General features: G+C 46.3%; 1 protein-coding gene across 1 annotated transcript in view; it reads left to right on the forward strand.

The window, feature by feature from the left end:
• The window catches only part of slc6a1a (solute carrier family 6 member 1a), a 32,952-nt gene extending 13,940 nt beyond the window's left edge, over positions 1–19,012 (forward strand). The window contains exons 14-15 of the mRNA XM_057319834.1: positions 10,190–10,357; positions 15,009–19,012. Of these exons, the coding sequence (XP_057175817.1) occupies positions 10,190–10,357; positions 15,009–15,452 (612 nt within the window). The 3' untranslated portion in view covers positions 15,453–19,012. The remainder of the gene's footprint in view (positions 1–10,189; positions 10,358–15,008) is intronic.
• The last annotated feature ends 768 nt before the right edge of the window (positions 19,013–19,780 follow it).

Raw genomic sequence — 19,780 nt, forward strand, 5'->3', positions numbered from 1 at the left:
AGTTATATTTTAGGGGTTTGTGACTGTGCGCGGGGTCTCCCGTTACTATTTGAGCACGATTGACGCGCATTAACATGTAAATAACAAACCTGAGTAAACAACCGATGTCCAATAATGCGCAACGAGGTCGCGAACAGAAGGAGGTGACCCGTTAAAAGTTTTTGCATATGGGCCCAGACCTTTGCTACGCCACTGTATTCGAACACATATGATTTGTGGAGGTCTCTGGGCTATATCCACTCACCTTAGAACCGCCCCTGCTGATCTGCAGAAAGCTGAACACATCTCTCATTTCATTCAAAAGTGTGAGGAGGGGCGAAGCGGGAGGGAGAACTTCTAAATCAACACACAAAAACATTATAGATGAGAAATAAGGCCTCTGTCTACTCATATTAGGAAAATATGTCATGGCTCTGCCTCTATTAGTCATGTTTTTCTTGGTCCTGTGGCAGAGCCATGACAAAGCCTTTGGTTATGTGTGGAGAGAAACATATTATTGCCGTTTTGACAATAATATGCGTTCTCACCAGTGTCTCGTCATTGGCCCCGCCCCTCTCGTTTCCTGTATTGTTTCCCGGCCGTGTCTGATTACCCTCGCCTGCCCTGTGTCGTTATCCTTCGTTTGTCTTCTCCTGTAAATGCCCTCATGTTTCTTTGTCCTGGGCTCGTGCGTTGCGTTTGATGTGTTCTGTGCCTTGTGTAAGACGTTGCGTCTTTTCATGTCCTGGAAACTTCTTGTCACAGTAAGTCTTCTAGTCAGTGTCAGTGTTAGTCTTTGTCAAGTGTTGTCTTAAGTCTAGTTTATTTAGTTTAGTGGTCCTGTCTAGTCTGTTATTAGATCCCCTCTGTTTTGTTGTTTTACCCCCTCGTGGGTTTTTGTTTTGTCTTATTTTGTTAAATAAAAGTCTGTGTTAACCCCTTCACCTCTGGCTGCCTGCAATTGGGTTCTTCTCATACATTTCCTGACAAAAGAGAAGAGGAGAAATTTAAATTATGCTATGTATGCAGCAATATCATTCATCTCCTTATGAGTTTAATGTTATAATATACTTATATGGAGTATGACATACTTAGGCTTACAGGCTATATTTAATTTATGTTCATATTTAACACATTATGTTTTAACATATTTTGTGTTGATTTTTAACACATGTTGTGTTGAAAGTAACACAAACTGTGTTGTCCCAAGAAATGACACATCTCAATTAAAGGGATACTTCACCCAAAAATGAAAATTCTGTCATCATTTACTCACCTTCGTGTTGTTCCAAATCTGTATAAATGTCTTTGTTCTGAGGAACACAGAGAAATATATTTGGAAGATTGCTTATAACCAAACAGATCTTGCCCCCCATTGACTCCCATAGTAGAAAAAAATACTTTCATTTTTTTTTGTTCTGTTGAACACAAAAGAAGACATTTCAAAGAATGTAACAGTGCTGGGGCACTTTTGACTACCATTGGATTTTTTCCATCTGTGGTAATCAATGGGGGGTAAAATCTGTCTGGTTATAAGCATTCTTCCAAATATCTGTCTCTGTGTTCATCAGAACAGAGACATTTATACAGATTTGGAACAATTCGAATGATGACCAAATTTTCATTTTTGGGTGAAGTATCCCTTTAAGGACAACACTATCCTTAACTGAACATAAAATGTGTTGTTTTTAAAGGAGTCATATTGCACGGCTAAAACGAATATTATTGTTTGTTTTAGATGTAAAGCAATGTGTATACACCATTTAAAGTTTAAAAAACGTTGTATTTTCCACATACCGTGCATGTTTGTATCTCCTCTTTGCCCTGCCTCTCTGAAACGTGCTGATTTTTTACAAAGCTCATCGCTCTGAAAAGCGAGGTGTGCTATGATTGGCCAGTTCACCAGTGCGTAGTGATTGGTCAAATACTGCAAGCATTTCACGGAAATGTAACGCCTCTTACCATATTCGGAACATCAGGTTCCAAAGCAATTGTACTGACAGGCGATACAATGAGATTTACAATTATGCCCACCTTACCTACGTGTTGATTTGGGCGGTCTTAGTCAAATCATGTTGCGAAGTTACGTAGATTTGCCGGGGTGTGGTTACACGAGGTGTTTCAGGCAAGTCTGGTTGAGCATTCGTTTTTATATAGAATGCATATTTTGTTCCCACGCTTTCATTTGTGCAATTTTACGTGTCTAATACATGCATGGGCAACTTATAACACACCAAAAACACAGAAAAACACGTACTTCCGCCATATGACACCTTTAAGTGTACTTGCAACGAACAGTAGCCTACTGTAGTTCAGTGCAGTTCAAATCCTATCAGAGGTTTCACCAAATTTTTTTATGACGGATGAAAATATCGGAGGCAGTGTGTAAATGTGATTGACACAACGTGAGGTCTTTACGTATTTATTTTTTAACGTTTTAACAAATTTCGTTCTTTACTGTCATCAGAATTAACCATATGCATTGCTGTACAGATTTCTTAAAATGATGTAACTGGTAATTTTGCATTAAAGAGTGCAGGTCAGGGATTTGGCAATCTTTTACAGTTTAGTTTTAAAACACGATTTATTTTGTGTGCTTAACTAATTATTTATGCGTGTTTTTCAAAATGTCTATGAAAGTTAAAGCGAGCACAAAATACTGTTTTGCTGTAGGGTGGGGAAGCATTTAGGGGTGGGTGGGATGGCAGCACTTAAGGGGGACTTTGCCCAGGGCACCAGGCTATAGAACTGCCACTGCTGCTGGGGCAGAGGCCGAAGGACCAAAAAAGGGCACTTAAAAACAAACTACTATTACTGTAATGTGTTCGTTAACAAGTGCATTTTACAGTGTCAAAACAAAATCAGTATATGATTTATTAAAAAATAAAACCAAAACAAAATAGGCAGATAAAAAAACAATATAATTAAAAATAAATGATGAGTTTGGTTCCAAAATGAGATAACTCCGTTTTTATACTCTGTTTGCAGTTGGTTTGTTTTTATTTAAATCGTAATAACTAAAAAAATACAGCTAACTAACACAATAAAACAATAAAAACATAACAATAAAAAACATGATTTTCAAAAAAAGATTTAAACGCAGTTATCTCCTTTTTTAACTAAACTCTTCAAATATTGTTCACTTTTACTTTACTAAACAAAACAAAACAGTATGAATCAAGTGGGTAATCATGTTGAATTTGTGTTAAATTTTGTTAATATTTTATGGCTGTATTATATAGAAGAAAGTGCTAAGTCTCACGAAATCAAAGATATTTAATGTCATACATTGGAGAGTTCAATTACTGTAGACCCATTTTCCCAAAACATACAACTTAACAGCATTAAAAACTGTCTGAAATTAACCATTAACCTTACTTCCATTAAAGGGCAATAGGTTCTCCTGAACTTGCTAAAATAAAGACATCCTGAAAAAAAAACTATAGAACCCTAACCAAAACACAACAGAAAATGTAATGGATTTCATTGTTATAATGGGAATTGTACTGGCTTTAATGGAAACTATAACGTCTTGGTTACGTATGTAACCTCAGTTCCCTGATGGAGGGATTGAGACATTGTGTCGAACCGACAGATGGGGTTCGCCTTGAGAACCTATCATCTTCTGACTATTTGGAAAAGGCCAATGAAATTGGCGAATGAAATTTGCATGCCGGACTCCGCCCCGGATATCCGGGTATAAAAGGAAGACGGCGTGCTCATTCATTCACCTTTTGGGCTGAGGAGCCTGAGAGCATCCCTCGACCACTGCGGTGGGCGGCCAGCGTTGTGGCATAAAGGACACAACGTCTCATTCCCTCCATCAGGGAACTGAGGTTACATACATAACCAAGACGTTCCCTTTCTGTCGGTCTCTCGACGTTGTGTCGAACCGACAGATGGGGTTCCTCTGGAAAACGCCACAGCGCTGTGCCGCGTCACAATCTCTAGCGAGGCGACGCTGACTGGCCTAGCGTGTCAGACGTGAGCACCATCGTGAAATTTGTGACCATCCAGTGGAGAGGTAGGGGGGTCCCAGAGCTTTTACACGAAAGGTGGGAAGCCCCCTACCACCGGCCGCACAGGCGGGGGCCCTTAAGGCAAAGTGGCCCTTACGGTGTCGGGCGGCTTCTCACTGTTAGAGCGCTATTCCCCCCGGGGGAAAAACACTGCAGAGACCACTTCCTGCCGTAGGGAGGAGATTAGTGGAGACACAAACATGGTCTCGCCATCACGGGAGAGCTCATGGGAAAAATATGCGAACTGAAGGAGTTAACCGCAAGGTGGAAGTCTACCTAGGGAGGTCATGGGTCGCCGAGGCGGGAACCACTCATGAGAATACATCAGACGGAACCACCCAGTGGGGGGGGTTACCACGTCTGGAGCACTAGGTCCGGTTAGAGCTATGTGGTAGATAATTCAACTGTTACCTGGCCTAAGGGGGCAGGGCTGCTCCGCTCAGCCCGGTCCCCAGGAAGGTGCTCAGTGATGGATGGAATGCCTATTCTTCACCCAGTGGGGGGAAGAAGGGAGGCAAAATTAGCGCACTGACCCACCTAGAGGGGAAGGGGGGAAGGCGCTTTCGCAGGCGTACGCCCTACCGGTCGCCGTCTCTCACCTGTTGCCCTGCAAGACACGGGCTGACACCGGTTCCACTCTGAGGTTATAGAACCTTGCGAAGGTGCTGGGCATAGCCCAACCCGCAGCTCGGCAGATGTCTGCCAGAGAGGCGCCCTGAGCCAGTGCCCACAAGGAGGCCACACCCTGGGTGGAGTGTACCCTCACTGCCAACGGGTACGGGCGATCTTGAGACCGGTACGCCGTACAATGGCGTCCACGATCCAGTGCGCCAGTCTCTGTTTGGAGACAGCCCTCCCTTCTGCTGACCTCCAAAACAGACAAAGAGCTGCTCAGAGCTTCTGAAGCTTTGCGTGCGGTCCAAGTAGTGGCGCAACGTGCGTACTGGACACAACATGGACGGGGTTGGGTCTTCCTCCCCAGTGGGGAGTGCCTGCAAGTTCACCAGCTGGTCCCGAAAGGGCGTGGTGGGAACCTTGGGCACGTAGCCAGGCCGTGGTTTCAGGATCACCTGAGAGTTTCCAGGCCCGAATTCTAGGCACTCTGTGGACACAGAGAATGCTTGTAGGTCCCCTACCCTCCTGATGGAGGCGAGCGCCACCAGGAGAGCCGTCTTCATTGTCAGATGAGAAAGAGCGGCCTCCCCCAGGGGCTCGAAGGGGGGCCTCTGGAGGCCCGCCAGGACCACTTCCAGGTCCCAAGAGGGTATGGAGCGCGGACGAGACGGATTCAGCCTTCTCGCGCCCCTTAGGAACCTAAGGACCAGGTCGTGCTGTCCTAGAGACTTGCCAGCCACTGGTTCGTGATGTGCTGCGATCACGGCTACATACACTTTCAGTGTGGAAGGGGAGAGATCTCCCTCAAGTCTCTCTTGCGTTCCCGATTTAGCATCTCTGTGGGTCTTCTCCTCGAGAAGAACACCAGGACGAGAAGAGGCGCCACTTCAAGGTGTACAGCTGCCTAGTGGCAGGGGCCCTAGCCTGAATGATTGTCTCAACCACCGCAGGGGGTAGGCCACTCAGGATCTCCTCGTCCCATCCAGGAGCCAGACATGGAGGTTCCAGAGGTCTGGTCTCGGGTGCCACAACGTGCCCTTCCCCTGCAAAAGAAGGTCCTTCGTCAGGGGAATCGGCCAGGGAGGAGTTGTTGTCAGAAGCATCAGCTCTGAGAACCAAGTGCGATTGGACCAGTAGGGCGCAACCCGTACCACTTGATGCTCCTCTTCCCTGATCCTGCACAGCACCTGTGCAATGGGGCTCACTGGGGGGAAGGCGTACTTCCACTTGTCCCGCGCCCGGCTGTGCGCTAAGGCATCCGTGCCGAGGGGACCCTCGAGAGAGCGCGTCAGCTGTCTGGTTCAGGTCGCCTGGGATGTGTGTGGCTCGCAGGGAGCTGATCACCTGCTGACTCCAGAGGACGAGGCGTCGGGCGAGTTGTGTTAGCTGCCGTGAGCGTAGGCCACCCTGGCGATTGATGTACGCTACGGCAGTTGTGCTGCTTGACCGGATCAGCACGTGCTTGCCCTGCCCGAGGGGCTTCCGCCTCCTCAGTGCAAGTAGCACAGCCAACAACTCTAGGCAGTTGATGTGCCAACGCAGGCGGGGGCCCGTCCACCACCCTGACACTGCGTGCCCATTGCACACGGCACCCCAACCCTGCAGGGAGGCATCCGTCGTCACCACAACGTGCCTTGAGACCTGCCCTAGGGGGACTCCCGTCCGTAAAAAGGTCATTGAGGACCAGGGGGTCAGGGTGCGCCGGCAGAAAGGCGTAATGACCATACGCCTGCTGCCGGTGTGCCACGCTCTCCAGGGAACCCGACTCTGTAGCCAGTGTTGGAGCGGTCACATGTGCATCAACCCGAGGGGTATCACCCCCGCCGAGGATGCCATGTGTCCCAGGAGCCTCTGAAATTGTTTCAGGGGGACCGCTGACTGCCTGAAGTGCTTGAGGCAGTTCAACACCGACTGAGCGCGCTCTGTGGTCAGTCGCGCTGTCATGGAGACAGAGTTGAGTTCCATACCAAGATAGAGGATGCTCTGCAGAGAGGAGAGCTTGCTCTTCTCTCGGTTGACCTGTGGTCCCAGTCGATCTAGGTGCCGGAGCACCAGGTCCCTGTGTGTACACAACAGATCTCGCGAGTGTGCCAAGATAAGCCAGTCGTCGAGATAGTTCAGTACCCGCACACCTTTCTCCCTGAGGGGAGTGAGGGCGGCTTCCACGATCTTCGTGAAGACTTGTGGGGACAGGGACAGACCGAAGGGGGGACCCTGTACTGATATGCCCGCCCCTCGAAAGCGAACCGTAGGAACGGCCGATGACGAGGGAGAAACGAGACATGAAAGTAGGCATCCTTCAGGTCGATTGCCATGAGCCAATCCTGACGTCTGACAGATGCCAGGATGCGCCTCTGCGTGAGCATCCTGAACGGCAGCTTGTGTAGCTGTCTGTTCAGGGTACGCAGATCCACAATGGAGCGCAACCCCCCAACTTTCTTGGGGACAATGAAGTACGGGCTGTAAAACCCGCTGAACATCTTGGCTAGAGGGACGGGCTCGATCGCTTCCTTCGCCAGAAGGATGGCGACCTTGGCCCGAAGCACGGGAGCATCCTTGCCTCTGACTGAGGTAGAGAGGACGCCCCGAAACTTGGGCGGGTGTCTGGCGAATTGGATCGCGTAGCCAAGACGGATCGTCCCCCCTAGCCACTGCGACGGCCTGGGAAGCCGTAGCCAGGCTCCCAGGAACCGAAACAGGGGGACTAGGGGTTCGATCTGCTTCATCGTCACCCCGGGGGGTGGTTCGATGGTGGGCAGCGCGGATCCCTTGCCGGGAAGGGCCCCCGGGAGGAGATCGGCTTTGCTAACTTACCTGCCCGGCGATGCCGCAGCTCAATGCACTGTCTGACTGAGAGTGCTGAGGGCTGCTGTGTGTGCTCCACGTTGCGTCTCGCCGTGATGCAACGTCGAGTTGCCGACCACCGTCGCGTAGAGTGTGAGAGCGGCTGTAATCCCACCCCAGAGAGAGAAGAAACTCTTTTTGTGAGTCAGTGGGTGCCAGGCCCCCGGAAGGGCCCAGCAGGTGCTGAGATGGGGCAGGAACCATCCCAATCCGACCGCCCAGTGACGGGATGGCTGGGGGCGGGCCCAATTCTGTACTCGATCTCCCTGGGGTCTTCCCGTCAGGGCCGCTTCTCCGCGACAGCTGCCGACGGGGCGATGGCTTCCTCTTCGACGCCCTGTTCAGGGAGGCCGCCTGCCTAGGGGGCGCTAGAGCCGGAGCCGGCGACGAGGAGGGCCGGGGCTGCTGGGAAGCAGACTCCGCACGGGATCTCGACGGCCGGAAGGTGGCCGAGTCGCGGCGGGGCAGGATCTGCTTCTTCACCGTCGAGGACTGCGGCTTGGAGTCGTGCCCAGACCCGAGGTACCACGTATCCACCCGCGAGTGCTGGGGGGGGGGTGCGGTGCACTGCAGCCCAATGCTCGCGGCGGCCCGGGAAAGCATGGTTGACATCTGGACGCCCGCCTCTTCCTGGGCTCAACCCCCCGAGGGATGCCAATAGGTCACCCTCCAATGCTGCAAGCGACATCTCATCGTCGTCAGCCAGGGCCGTAGCCACTGCAGTCCCGAGACGGGAAGCTGACGAGGTGGCGGCGGCCTCCAAAAAGAAGACAGCTACCCGTGACCACAACGTCTGAATCGTCATCCGCCCGCAGTGCGGGCAGGACGTATCCACAAATGCTGCCTCAGAGTGCCGGAGACCCAAACACCTGAGGCAGACATCATGTCCGTCCCCCTCCTCGATGAGCGCGTCGCACACACGAGATCAGCGCATGCCGTGCTGGAGAAATTTGCTCTTTTAGATAAAAAAGGAAAAAACTCGAACACATCCGGAGCTGCCGAGACGCCCAGGGGAAGTCGCTGTGAGAAGGGACAGTCCGCTGCATTATGTCGTAAGGATCCAGCAGTGTAACGATCACAGATCAGAGAGGAGATCATGAGATGCAAAGGCTCCGAAGAACAAAAGGTGAATGAATGAGCACGCCGTCTTCCTTTTATACCCGGATATCCGGGGCGGAGTCCGGCATGCAAATTTCATTCGCCAATTTCATTGGCCTTTTCCAAATAGTCAGAAGATGATAGGTTCTCAAGGCGAACCCCATCTGTCGGTTCGACACAACGTCGAGAGACCGACAGAAAGGGAATGGTGTCTACTGGTGTGTGATGGTGGGGTGTTATCTGGAAGATTAATCATATTGGAATAATGCCCAAAACACACTGCAAAAAGGAATTGTGAAATGGTTTTTAATGGAAAAAGCTAATAGTTCATATTGATATTTTAATGGAACTCATTAAAATTTCTGTGATGCTTTCTATTGGATTTCTATTGTTCTTTTTTCAGCAGGGATACTTATAGACTGTTTATGTTAACATCAACTAAAACATAGTCAATGGCATTTGTTTATTTACACTTGCATTTAACAGTTTATAGAAATTGTATAAAGAATGTTCCCTATCATTAAAACAGTGAATGACTAATCTTGCAAAACTCCTGTTATAATCAATGAAATTGACTACACCGTTGTTTATGATGAACTCAGTGATACTCTTACATAAACTCTACAGTAACTCATTTAGACACCTCTGATTGGCCAGTATAACGTTCATAATCTCAACAGATCGGTCACTGGTTGTAATGCTAAACTCATCAAAGAAAAAAAAACTAGATCTACATGTGATGGTGTAATCGACTTTTTCGTTCATTTCAGTCGCGGCAGTTGAAATATTGTACATATATGTAACGTTTTATTGTGCATGTGGCGTTTCTTCCCCATTTATCATATATTATGGGCATTTTTGTTCATCTTGTTCTTTGCCTCTATAAATTTGCAATCATGCTAGTAACTTAAATTTAAAAAAGCACACTGGGACGTTGAATTACTTTGAATTGCTAAAGCCCACAGCCCCTCCCCTGTGCACGCCACTGCGTTGTGGCCACATCTTCAAGTAACGTCGAGAATTAATCTAATGGGAAACTTTGTAGCGACGTGGTATGTAATCCTCTATATTGTGAAGGATAATATGTGTTTAAATTAAATTATCAAACCAATGTTACGTAACAGTGTGCCCAGAAGTACTCATCACGTCTCAGAAACGTCGTTGAGACGAATATGGTCCGGTCCAGGTGCATCTTAGGACGTAATCATCACGTTCCAACAACAACCATACATCGTCACAACAAATATGGGAATCACAAAGTTCTGTTACCGGAACGTTATTTGGTACATCGCTATGGTCCGGTCTAGATACAGTACGTCCTGTGTTACCTGGGATATCACTAAACCAATGAGACCGCACAACAATACTGACTGACAAGCCATAGCAATAGAGCACAAGTGCCAAAGCTGCTGAGAATCCACTCGTCCATTCCGCACATTATCATTTACTTAATAAATGCTGTTGAAGTATTGTTCATTGTCAATTAATGTAATTAATAAGGTTAACAAATGGAACCTTACTGTAAAGTGTTACAGGTTTCATGAATACTTATTCAGTATATAAAATTAGGAAATGGGACCAGATGGTGTAATTGTGTGAAAGGTGCAGTGTCGTTAAACAGTTTATTCCTGCAGGGTGTGTTCCTCTTCAGTGCTGTGCAAATGGTGCCTCTTACCATGAACAACTATGTGTTCCCTAAATGGGGGCAGGGAGTGGGATGGCTCATGGCGCTATCCTCTATGGTTCTCATACCCGGCTATATGGTCTACATGTTCCTCAATCTGAAGGGCACATATAAGGAGGTAACTTCATCAAATAAAATCATTGCTATTTTACAACAGTTTCTCTTCTGTAGCACACTGTAGTTTTAGCTTTAATTTACTAAGAACAGAATAGCTGAAAATTGAATAACATGAAAATACATTAAAATGACTACTTTTACGTGCACATCAATATTTATTTTTTAATTATGATATGTTACTATTTGGTTTGTTGCCGTGTCATGTAAACAACACAAACCAATTGTCCGATTTCTTTTCTGGATCACAAGATTTACATCGTGGGTCTTGCCTGTATCAGTAAAATTTTGGGTCATGTTTACAGCTTATTCTTACTTTTCATCACCTTTTTTATCTGTGCATGACCAAACACATCGAAAACAGCGAAAAGGGGGCTTTTGGTAATAGCATTTTAAGACACGTCTCTTGACCTAGTTTCACAATAATATGATGACACATACAGTATACAGGAGAAGGATTCAGTGGTGTGCTGAAGGGAGACAGTGCTTTTTTCCTGTCAATCCATGTTTCTATTCATGTTTACACAAACCACCAATAGTGTATTTTTATGTTTATATAAAAAACTATTAAAACCAAGTAGAATAAATCCCATAAACATAATAACCTATAACACGCTTAAATATATCAATACTTCCCTTTCTGTCGGTCTCTCGACGTTGTGTCGAACCGACAGATGGGGTTCGTCCCTGAGAACCAATCGCTTCCGACTACTTAGAAAAGGCCAATGAAAATTGGCGAATGAAATTTGCATGCCCGACTCCGCCCCCGGAAATCCGGGTATAAAAGGGAGACGGCGTGCTTCATTCATTCACCTTTTGATCTTCGGAGCCTTCGCTTGTGAAGATCAACTCTCGCTACTACTTAGCAACTCCAAATTGCCGGTTCTACGACGTGGTGCAGCGGACGGTCCCTTCCTGCGGCGACTTCCCCTGGGCCGTCTCGACGGTTCCAGAGGTGTTCGAGCTAGCAGACGGTGCCTCACCGTATTCTAAAAGAGCAAAATTCTCCAGCGTGGCATGTCCCGCTGTTCTTGTGGGTGCAACACACTCATCGAGGAGGGGGACGTACACGAGGTCTGCTTCCAGTACGCTGGGGCAGCCCTTGTGGATACGTCCTGCCCGCACTGCGGGCGGTTGATGATTCAGACGTTGCGTCACGGGTGGCTGTGTTCCCACGGGGTTCAGCCACCACCTCGTCTGCTTCCCGTTCCGTGACGGCAGGACTACGGCCCTGCCGCCCGCTACGGCGAGCAGCGAGGGTGATATGAGGATTACTGTGAGCGCTAATCCGTCAGCCACTGGCTCGCGGACCATTCGCACCTCGTCTTGCTCGTCTGACCGTTCCCCATGAGACGGTCCGCCGTCTTATTCCTCAATCATGTATCGGACACGGTACGTGATGATGAGATGTCTGTTGCAGCATCGGAGGGTGACTTACTGGCATCAGACTCCGATGATTCGTTGAAGCTCCCTCCCTCGAGGGGTCGAGATCAGGAAGGAGCGGACGTCGAAATGTCAGCCATGCTTTCCCGGAACGCCGGCGTTGGGTTGCAGTGCCCGCACTGCCTCTCCCAATGCTCGCGGCTGGATACATGGTACCTCGGGTTTGAGAGCGGCTCCATGCCTTACTCGCCCCAGTGCCGTGTTTCCCCGGAAGTGCATGAGATGCCCTAGCGCACAGCTGGCCGCGGGACAAGCGGAAGTACGCCTTCCCCCCAGTGAGCCTCATTGCACAGACCCTGTGCAAAGTCAGGGAAGAGGAGCAGCAAGTGTTACTCATTGTAACACACTGGCCCAACCAGACTTGGTTCTCAGAGCTAAGGCTCTTGATGACAGCTCCCCCCTGGCCGATTCCCCTGACGAAGGACCTGCTTTCCCAGGGGAAGGGCACGTTATGTCATCCCAGGCCAGACCTCTGGAGCCTCCATGTCTGGCCTCTGGACGGGTCGAGGAGATCCTGAGTGGTCTGCCCCCAGTGGTGGTAGCTACCATTTCTCAGGCTAGGGCACCTGCCACTAGGCGACTGTACGCCTACAAGTGGCGCCTCTTCTCGACCTGGTGTGCTACTAGAGGAGAAGACCCACGGAGTTGTGCGATCGGGTCCGTGCTGTCCTTCCTACAAGAGAGACTCGAGACTAACCTCTCCCCCTCCACACTGGAAGTGTATGTAGCCGCCATTGCCGCTCATCACAACTCAGTTGTTGGGAAGTCTCTAGGGCAGCACGACCTGGTCATTAGGTTCCTAGGGGCGCTAGGAGGCGGGATCCGCCTCGTCCGTGCTCCATACCCTCTTGGGACCTGGATGTAGCCCTGTCAGGTCTCACCAGGCCCCCCTTCGAGCCCCTAGGGGATGCCGCTCTTCCTCATCTCACGATGAAGACGGTTCTCCTTATGGCGCTCACCTACATCAAGAGGGTAGGGGACCTACAGGCATTCTCCGTGTCCCCTGACTGCCTAGAGTTTGGACCCAGGGATTCTCACGTTGTCCTGAGACCTCGGCCCGGCTACGTGCCCAAGGTTCCCATCGCTCCTTTCGGGACCAGGTGGTGAACTTACAGGCGCTCCCCACTGGGGAGGAAGACCCAACCCCGTCCGTGTTGTGTCCAGTATGCGCGCTGCGCCTTTACTTAGACCGCACGCAGAGCCTCAGAGCTCTGAGCAGCTCTTTGTCTGTTTTGGAGATCAGCAGGGAGGGCTGTCTCAAACAGAGATTGGCGAGGCGCCTCTCTGGCAGACATCTGCAGAGCTGCGGGTTGGGCTACACCCATCACCTTCGCGAGAAAGGTCCTACAGCCTCCGCATAAAACCGGTATCGGCTCGAGTCTTGCAGTCAGGCAAGACTGGCGGCCGGTAGGGTGTACGCCTATGACAGTACCTTCCCCCTTTCGCCTAAGGGGGTCAGCGTACTAACTAGCCTCCCTTCTTCCCCCACTGGGTGAAGAACAGGCACTCCATCCATCACTAGCAAGCACCTCCTGCGGGCGGGCTGGGCAGAGCAGCCCTGCCCCTTAGGCTGGGTATCTCCGGAGTTATTCGCAACATAGCTCTAACCGGACCTAGTGCTATCAGACGTTGCAACCCCCCAGTAGGGCGGTTCCGTCTGATGTATCCTCATGCTGGTTCCCACCTTGGTAACCCATGACCTCCCCAGATGGTCTCCACCTCGCGGTTTACTCTTCAGCCGCACTTCTTCCCATGAGTTCTCCCCCTTCGGTGAGACCATGTTGGTATCTCCACTTATCTCCTCCCTGCGGTAGGAAGTGGTCTCTGTAGCGCATCCCCCATTTGAGGAAGTAGAGCTTACCCAGTGGCCTTACGGTTCCAGGCGGCTTCTTGCTATTAGAGAAACAAGACCGCCGTCTGTGAGGCCGAAGGTAGGGGCCTTCCCACCTTTCAAGAAAACTCTGGGACCCCCTACCTACCCACTGGTAGGTTACAATTTCGCGGTAGCGCTCACGGCTGACTCACCCAGGCCAGTCACTGTCGCTTCGTTGAGATTGTGACAGGGCACAGTGTTATGGCGTTTTCCATTGGAACCCCATCTGTCGGTTCGACACAACGTTGAGAGACCGACAGAAAGGGAACGTCTCGGTTACGTTTGTAACCTCGGTTCCCTGATGGAGGGAACGAGACGTTGTGTCCTCCTTGCCACAACACGTGCTGTCCTCTGCAGCAGTCGTGAGAGGTCTCAGGCTCCTCAGAACAAAGGTGAATGAATGAAGCACGCCGTCTCCCTTTTATACCCGGATTTCCGGGGGCGGAGTCTGGCAAGCAAATTTCATTCGCCAATTTTCATTGGCCTTTTCTAGAGAAGTCGGAAGCGATTGGTTCTAAGGGACGTACCCCATCTGTCGGTTCGACACAACGTCTCGTTCCCTCCATCAGGGAACCGAGGTTACAAACGTAACCGAGACGATTTCTTTACAAATTGTGAACTGCTTTTGAGCAACTACCATTACTAGTCACATTTTTCATCATTAGTTATAAAATCCTCTGTGATTCTCAGTCCAAGTGCTCACTAAAAACCAGCTTGGTTCACATTAATCTGATTTTGCCACTTCAGACTGATTTGACACAACAAAATAAATTAATTTTAATGATCATGTGACTGTTAGCCTGGATTTTACCGTTCTTTCTCACATTTACACCACACATAAAGAGCCGCGCTGCGCCGCATCCAGTGTGGACAAAATGAAAAAAGATAATGGGTTCTAATGCGTTCAATCGTCTTTTTGGTTTAGTTATTAAAATTATTTTAATTATATATTTAATTAAAATAATTCTAATATTAACCAGAATTTGTTCAAATGTTAATATTTAAGTAAACACACAAACACATGTCCCACCCTTTACAATTTATGATGTTTATGGGTTTTTTTGTTTTGTTAAGTACAGTACATAGCTTAAATTAAATTAGTTGAGTACATTCCAGAATTACAAAAATGCAGAACAATTCATTACAAGAGTCCTGTAAACATCTCTAATATTTACAAAGAATGCCAAGAAAAGAATGTGCATCCTTTCAGTATAAAGCTTATCCAGAATATCGACCTCAACAAATGTGCACGTAAATGTGGTCAATGTAGGTTGCTGTTAGGACACATGATAGACATATATATGTGCTCATTGGTTCCGGACCCAATGCTTTATTTCAGCGAATCAGGATCATGCTGCATCCTGCAGCAGTGAAGCAAACACAGGAGAATGGACCAGAGCAACAGCAGCCACAGCAACCAGAGCAGTCACCGCAGCAACCGCAATCACCGCCGCAATCACCGCAGCAGCCGCAATCGCCCCAGCAACCACAATCACCGCAGCAGCGGCAATCGCCCCAGCAACCACAATCACCCCAGCAACCACAATCACCCCAGCAACCACAATCCCCCCAGCAACCGCAATCACCGCAGCAACCGCAATCACCACAGCAACCGCAATTGCCCCAGCAACCGCAATCGCCCCAGCAACCGAACCAGACACAACTGCAGCTGAAATCTCCCCAGCAACCGCAGTCACCCCAGCAACCACCACAACAAGCACAGCCGCAGGTGCCGGCTGACAAATCTTCTTCAGCTATACCTGGCAATGATGCCAATGTCTAAAACCAGTAGAGGTGCACCCCAGCCGAGAGCAATCAAAGATTAACAACACAGAGGACTTCCATGTTTATACAGTTATAGAATCATCTACCTCCAGGGTACAGTCATACATAATCAAGATAAACACAAAAAGTGAAGAAAAAAACATTTATACGAACTTGCATTTGTAAAACGTACACCCTGTAAGTTTTCCAAATGCAAAATACAAAGCGTCAAGTGTTAAAAAATGACTTATATACTATGTATCATGTGTATATGTCTCTACTAAGGTTATACTGTGAGTTAGATTTACGGACAGTGCACTGCTTTGCAATGCATAAATGATATCTGTGAGGTGTACACTGTTTCTATGTTGCACTGGGGACTAAAGCACAGAGGGAATTCAAAAGCATCAAAGGGAAAGTCGGTGTTACATTCTGGGTCATTTGGGAAATCCAAGGTGTATCAAGCGAGCCCTGTGCCAGAAGCACAACAAATTTGTAGAACCCTCGGATGACCCGTTATTGTGTTGTTTAATATTTTTGTTGAGAGAGACTGTTAGTATTGAGAAAAAAAGAGAAACTATTGTATGTGACTGAAACATTTGCAGAATTATTTTTCAGAATGCTTTTACTACTTTCGTGTTGTTACCAAGGACCAAAATCATAGACTAAAGCAAAAACTAATCTATGCCAGGCAGTATGTAGTTTGTAAAGCACAGGGTACAAAAACACAAACAACACAGGGTGAACATTTTTACTATCATCTACACACTATTGTCCTGTTTACACGTCCCCTCAGGAATATCTCAAAAGAATCCTATCTAAGATATGTCTCTGGCCCTAAGTGCATATTGGGGCTTCAAGCCTGTTAGAAACTAAAATTGAAGTCGGAATTTGCATGACCATCAGTTAAATAAAAAGCTCTAACGATCCCAACAATTGTTTACACTACTAGATTGTGCCATGTTTTCTGGGGAAGTAAACTACATATTCTCCCGAGTTAGTAGCATATATAAAAAAAAAACATTTGGGGTCTTTTGGCCCTTTTTGCCACCCAAAAGCACAAGACTGCTCCAATGATAGAGCAATGATGTGGTGACAGTTTGCATCAAAGGCAGCTACATGTGAAATGCATTGGATCGTCTTAAAAATGTTTGCTACGAGGAGACAAGTACCTACAGTCGTGGCCAAAAGTTTTGAGAATGACACAAATATAAATTTTCACCAAGTCGACTGCTTCAGTGATTTTTATATGTTTTTGTCAGATGTTACTATGGTATACTGAAGTATAATTACAAGCATTTCATAAGTGTCAAAGGCTTTTATTGACAATTACATTAAGTTTACGCAAAGACTCAATATTAGCAGTGTTAACCCTTCTTTTTCAAGAACTCTGCAATTCGACCGGGCATGCTGTCAATCAACTTCTGGGCCACATCCTCACTGATGGCAGCCCATTCTTGCATAATCAATGCTTGGAGTTTGCCAGAATTTGTAGGGGGGGGGGGGTTTGCTTGAGGATTGACCAAAAGTTCTCAATGGGATTAAGGTCTGGGGAGTTTCCTGGCCATGTACCCAAAATGTTGATGTTTTGGTCCCCGAGCCACTTAGTTATTACTTTTGCCTTATGCAAGGTGCTCCATCATGCTGGAAAAGGCATTGTTTATCACCAAACTGTTCTTGGATGGTTGGGAGAAGTTGGTCTCTGAGAATGTTTTTGTACAATTCTTTGTTTATGGCTGTGTTTTTAGGCAAAATTGTGAGTGAGCCCACTCCCTTGGCTGAGAAGCAACCCCACACATGAATGGTCTCAGGATGCTTTACTGTTGGCATGACACAGGACTGATTGTAGCGCTCACCTTTTCTTCTCTGACTTTACCCCAGTCCAATCCGTGTACCTTTTGCAGAATAACAGTCTGTCCTTGATGTTTTTCCTAGAGAGAAGTGGCTTCTTTGCTGCCCTTCTTGACACCAGGCCATCCTCAAAGTCTTGGCCTCACTGTGCGTGCAGATGCACTCACACCTGCCTGCTATACCTGAGCAAGCTCTGCACTGGTGTTGCCCTGATCTCGCAGCTGAATCAACTGTAGAAGACGATCCTGGCGCTTGCTGGACTTTTTTGGGCGCCCTGAAGCCTTCTTCACAACAATTAAACCTCTCTCCTTGAAGTTTCTGATGATCCGATAAATGGTTGATGTAGGTGCAATCTTACTAGCAGCAATAGCCTTGCCTGTGAATCCCTTTTTGTGCAACGCAATGATGACTGCACATGTTTCCTTGCAGGTAAACATGGTTAACAGAGGAAGAACAATGATTTCCAGCACCACCCTCCTTTTAAAGCTTCCAGTCTGTTATTCTAACTCAATCAGCATTACAGAGTGATCTCAGCCTTGTCCTCGTCAACACTCTCACCTGTGTTAACCAGAGAATCACTGACATGATGTTAGCTGGTGTTTTTATGGCAGGGTTGAAATGGAATGTACATGTTTTTTTGGGGGACTAAGTTATTTTTCATGGCAAAGAGGTACTTCACAATAAAATTAAATTCATCTGATCACTCTTCATAACATTCTGGAGTATATGCAATTCGCAATCATAAAAACTGAGGCAGCAGACTTTGTGAAAATTAATATTTGTGTCATTCTCAAAACTTTTGGCCACGACTGTACATAAATGTGAAATGGCTTCGTCCTGTGAATTTTGTACAAAGTTTCTTTTCTGCAGTTTTATCTGGAACTTTATTGTAAAACTGTATTGTGTGAAACATGTAACCTTGGATGTCTGTATTCCATTGTCTAAATGTTGAAATTGCTGTTTTCTGCAATAATATTTTGATCTCTGAATTACATATCTTATGGAAGTTATGGGAAATAAGTGATGATTATAAAAAGGATTATAAAACATAATAGAATTTATGTCTCGTAAGAAATTATATTGTTTTGTATATTTTTAACTGTAACACTGCCTAAAACAAATTATACATAGGACATGTATTTAAATGGTGTCATATGAAAAAGCACGATTGTTATGTAAAATGTATGAATAAACATAGGAATATTTGTGGTCTATAATGTGTGTGTTAAATTCCAATGTTTAGTATAGAGGTTTGATTGTTTGTTTGTTTGTTTGTTTTTCAATGGTCATTATGTTTCAAAGATTACACTTTTAAATGTGTGGTACAAATAAAGACATAAAAGAATGCAGTTAAAGAGCCACTAAGCAGTAATGAACTGAATTGTTGAAGGGATGACACTGAATGGGCATTGTATTGCAATATGACCCCAGTTTCTGCTGTATTATCTATATTCAGTTACAAATAAAAAATGCAATAGAGGTACAACAAGGGAATCAGAAACATGTATAGAATACAAGCAGTAACTAGACAATCAGTAAATAAAAGAAGTACTGCACAGTACTGTTTACATTTCAAGAAATGCATTGATGTAAGTTTCAACAATAATTAAACTCAATTGGAAATTAAAGTCGATTTTTTGTTAAAAAGTTGAATGTGTATAGTTAAAAAATGAGTGCGAGTCAGTGAATTAAAAAAATGTAAAAATGGTTAATGACATTTGTGTTTGTTTTGTTTTTAATTCGTGTTTGTTCTTTATGTATGTGATTACAAATTATGTATTTTAATCAGCTATGTAACATTATCTATTTAGGTAAATTTATTTAGGTAACGCTTTAGATTATACCCTGCACATAATTCCACATAATTATAATAATTGTAACAATTATGTACATCTACATTACACATCTGTATAAAGGGGAACAATATGCAAAGTTTGGGGAATAAAAATTCAAAAAATATTTATACTGTAAGTATTTTAAAACTAAGGGGTAACTATTTTAATATAACATGGTATGCATGCTTATTCAATAATCTTTGCGTGAACATACTCTCACTTTTCACTTTCATTTTTGTAATCACAATGTACCCATAAATAAGCTACTGTGGATATTAATTAAGTACGGGGTTCTTATTTTATTATTATAGCAAACATGAAATAAGGGGAAATGCTGTGTTCAGTTTTTGTGCAAGCGAAATGGCACGAATGAAGCACGCAGACTGTCAACTGTAAATTTGACTATTGAGTTTTAACTTTAGCATTAATTTTTATTTGATTGAATTTAGGATTGTTTTTTACAAATAATTTATTTTAATTACGAGTTATTATGAGTTATTTTGATGAGTTTTACTGCCCTATTTTCACGAAATAAGCTAATGGTTTAAAGCGCATGGCGCAGGCGCACTCAGGGCGTGTCCGAATCCACTTTTGCTAATTTAAGGAGGGGAAAACGGTAGGCGCGCCCGGGCGCATGGTCTAAACGGGTTGTCCCGATTCT

Source organism: Triplophysa rosa, linkage group LG21, assembly GCF_024868665.1.
Source record: "Triplophysa rosa linkage group LG21, Trosa_1v2, whole genome shotgun sequence".
NCBI classification, from domain to species: domain Eukaryota; kingdom Metazoa; phylum Chordata; class Actinopteri; order Cypriniformes; family Nemacheilidae; genus Triplophysa; species Triplophysa rosa.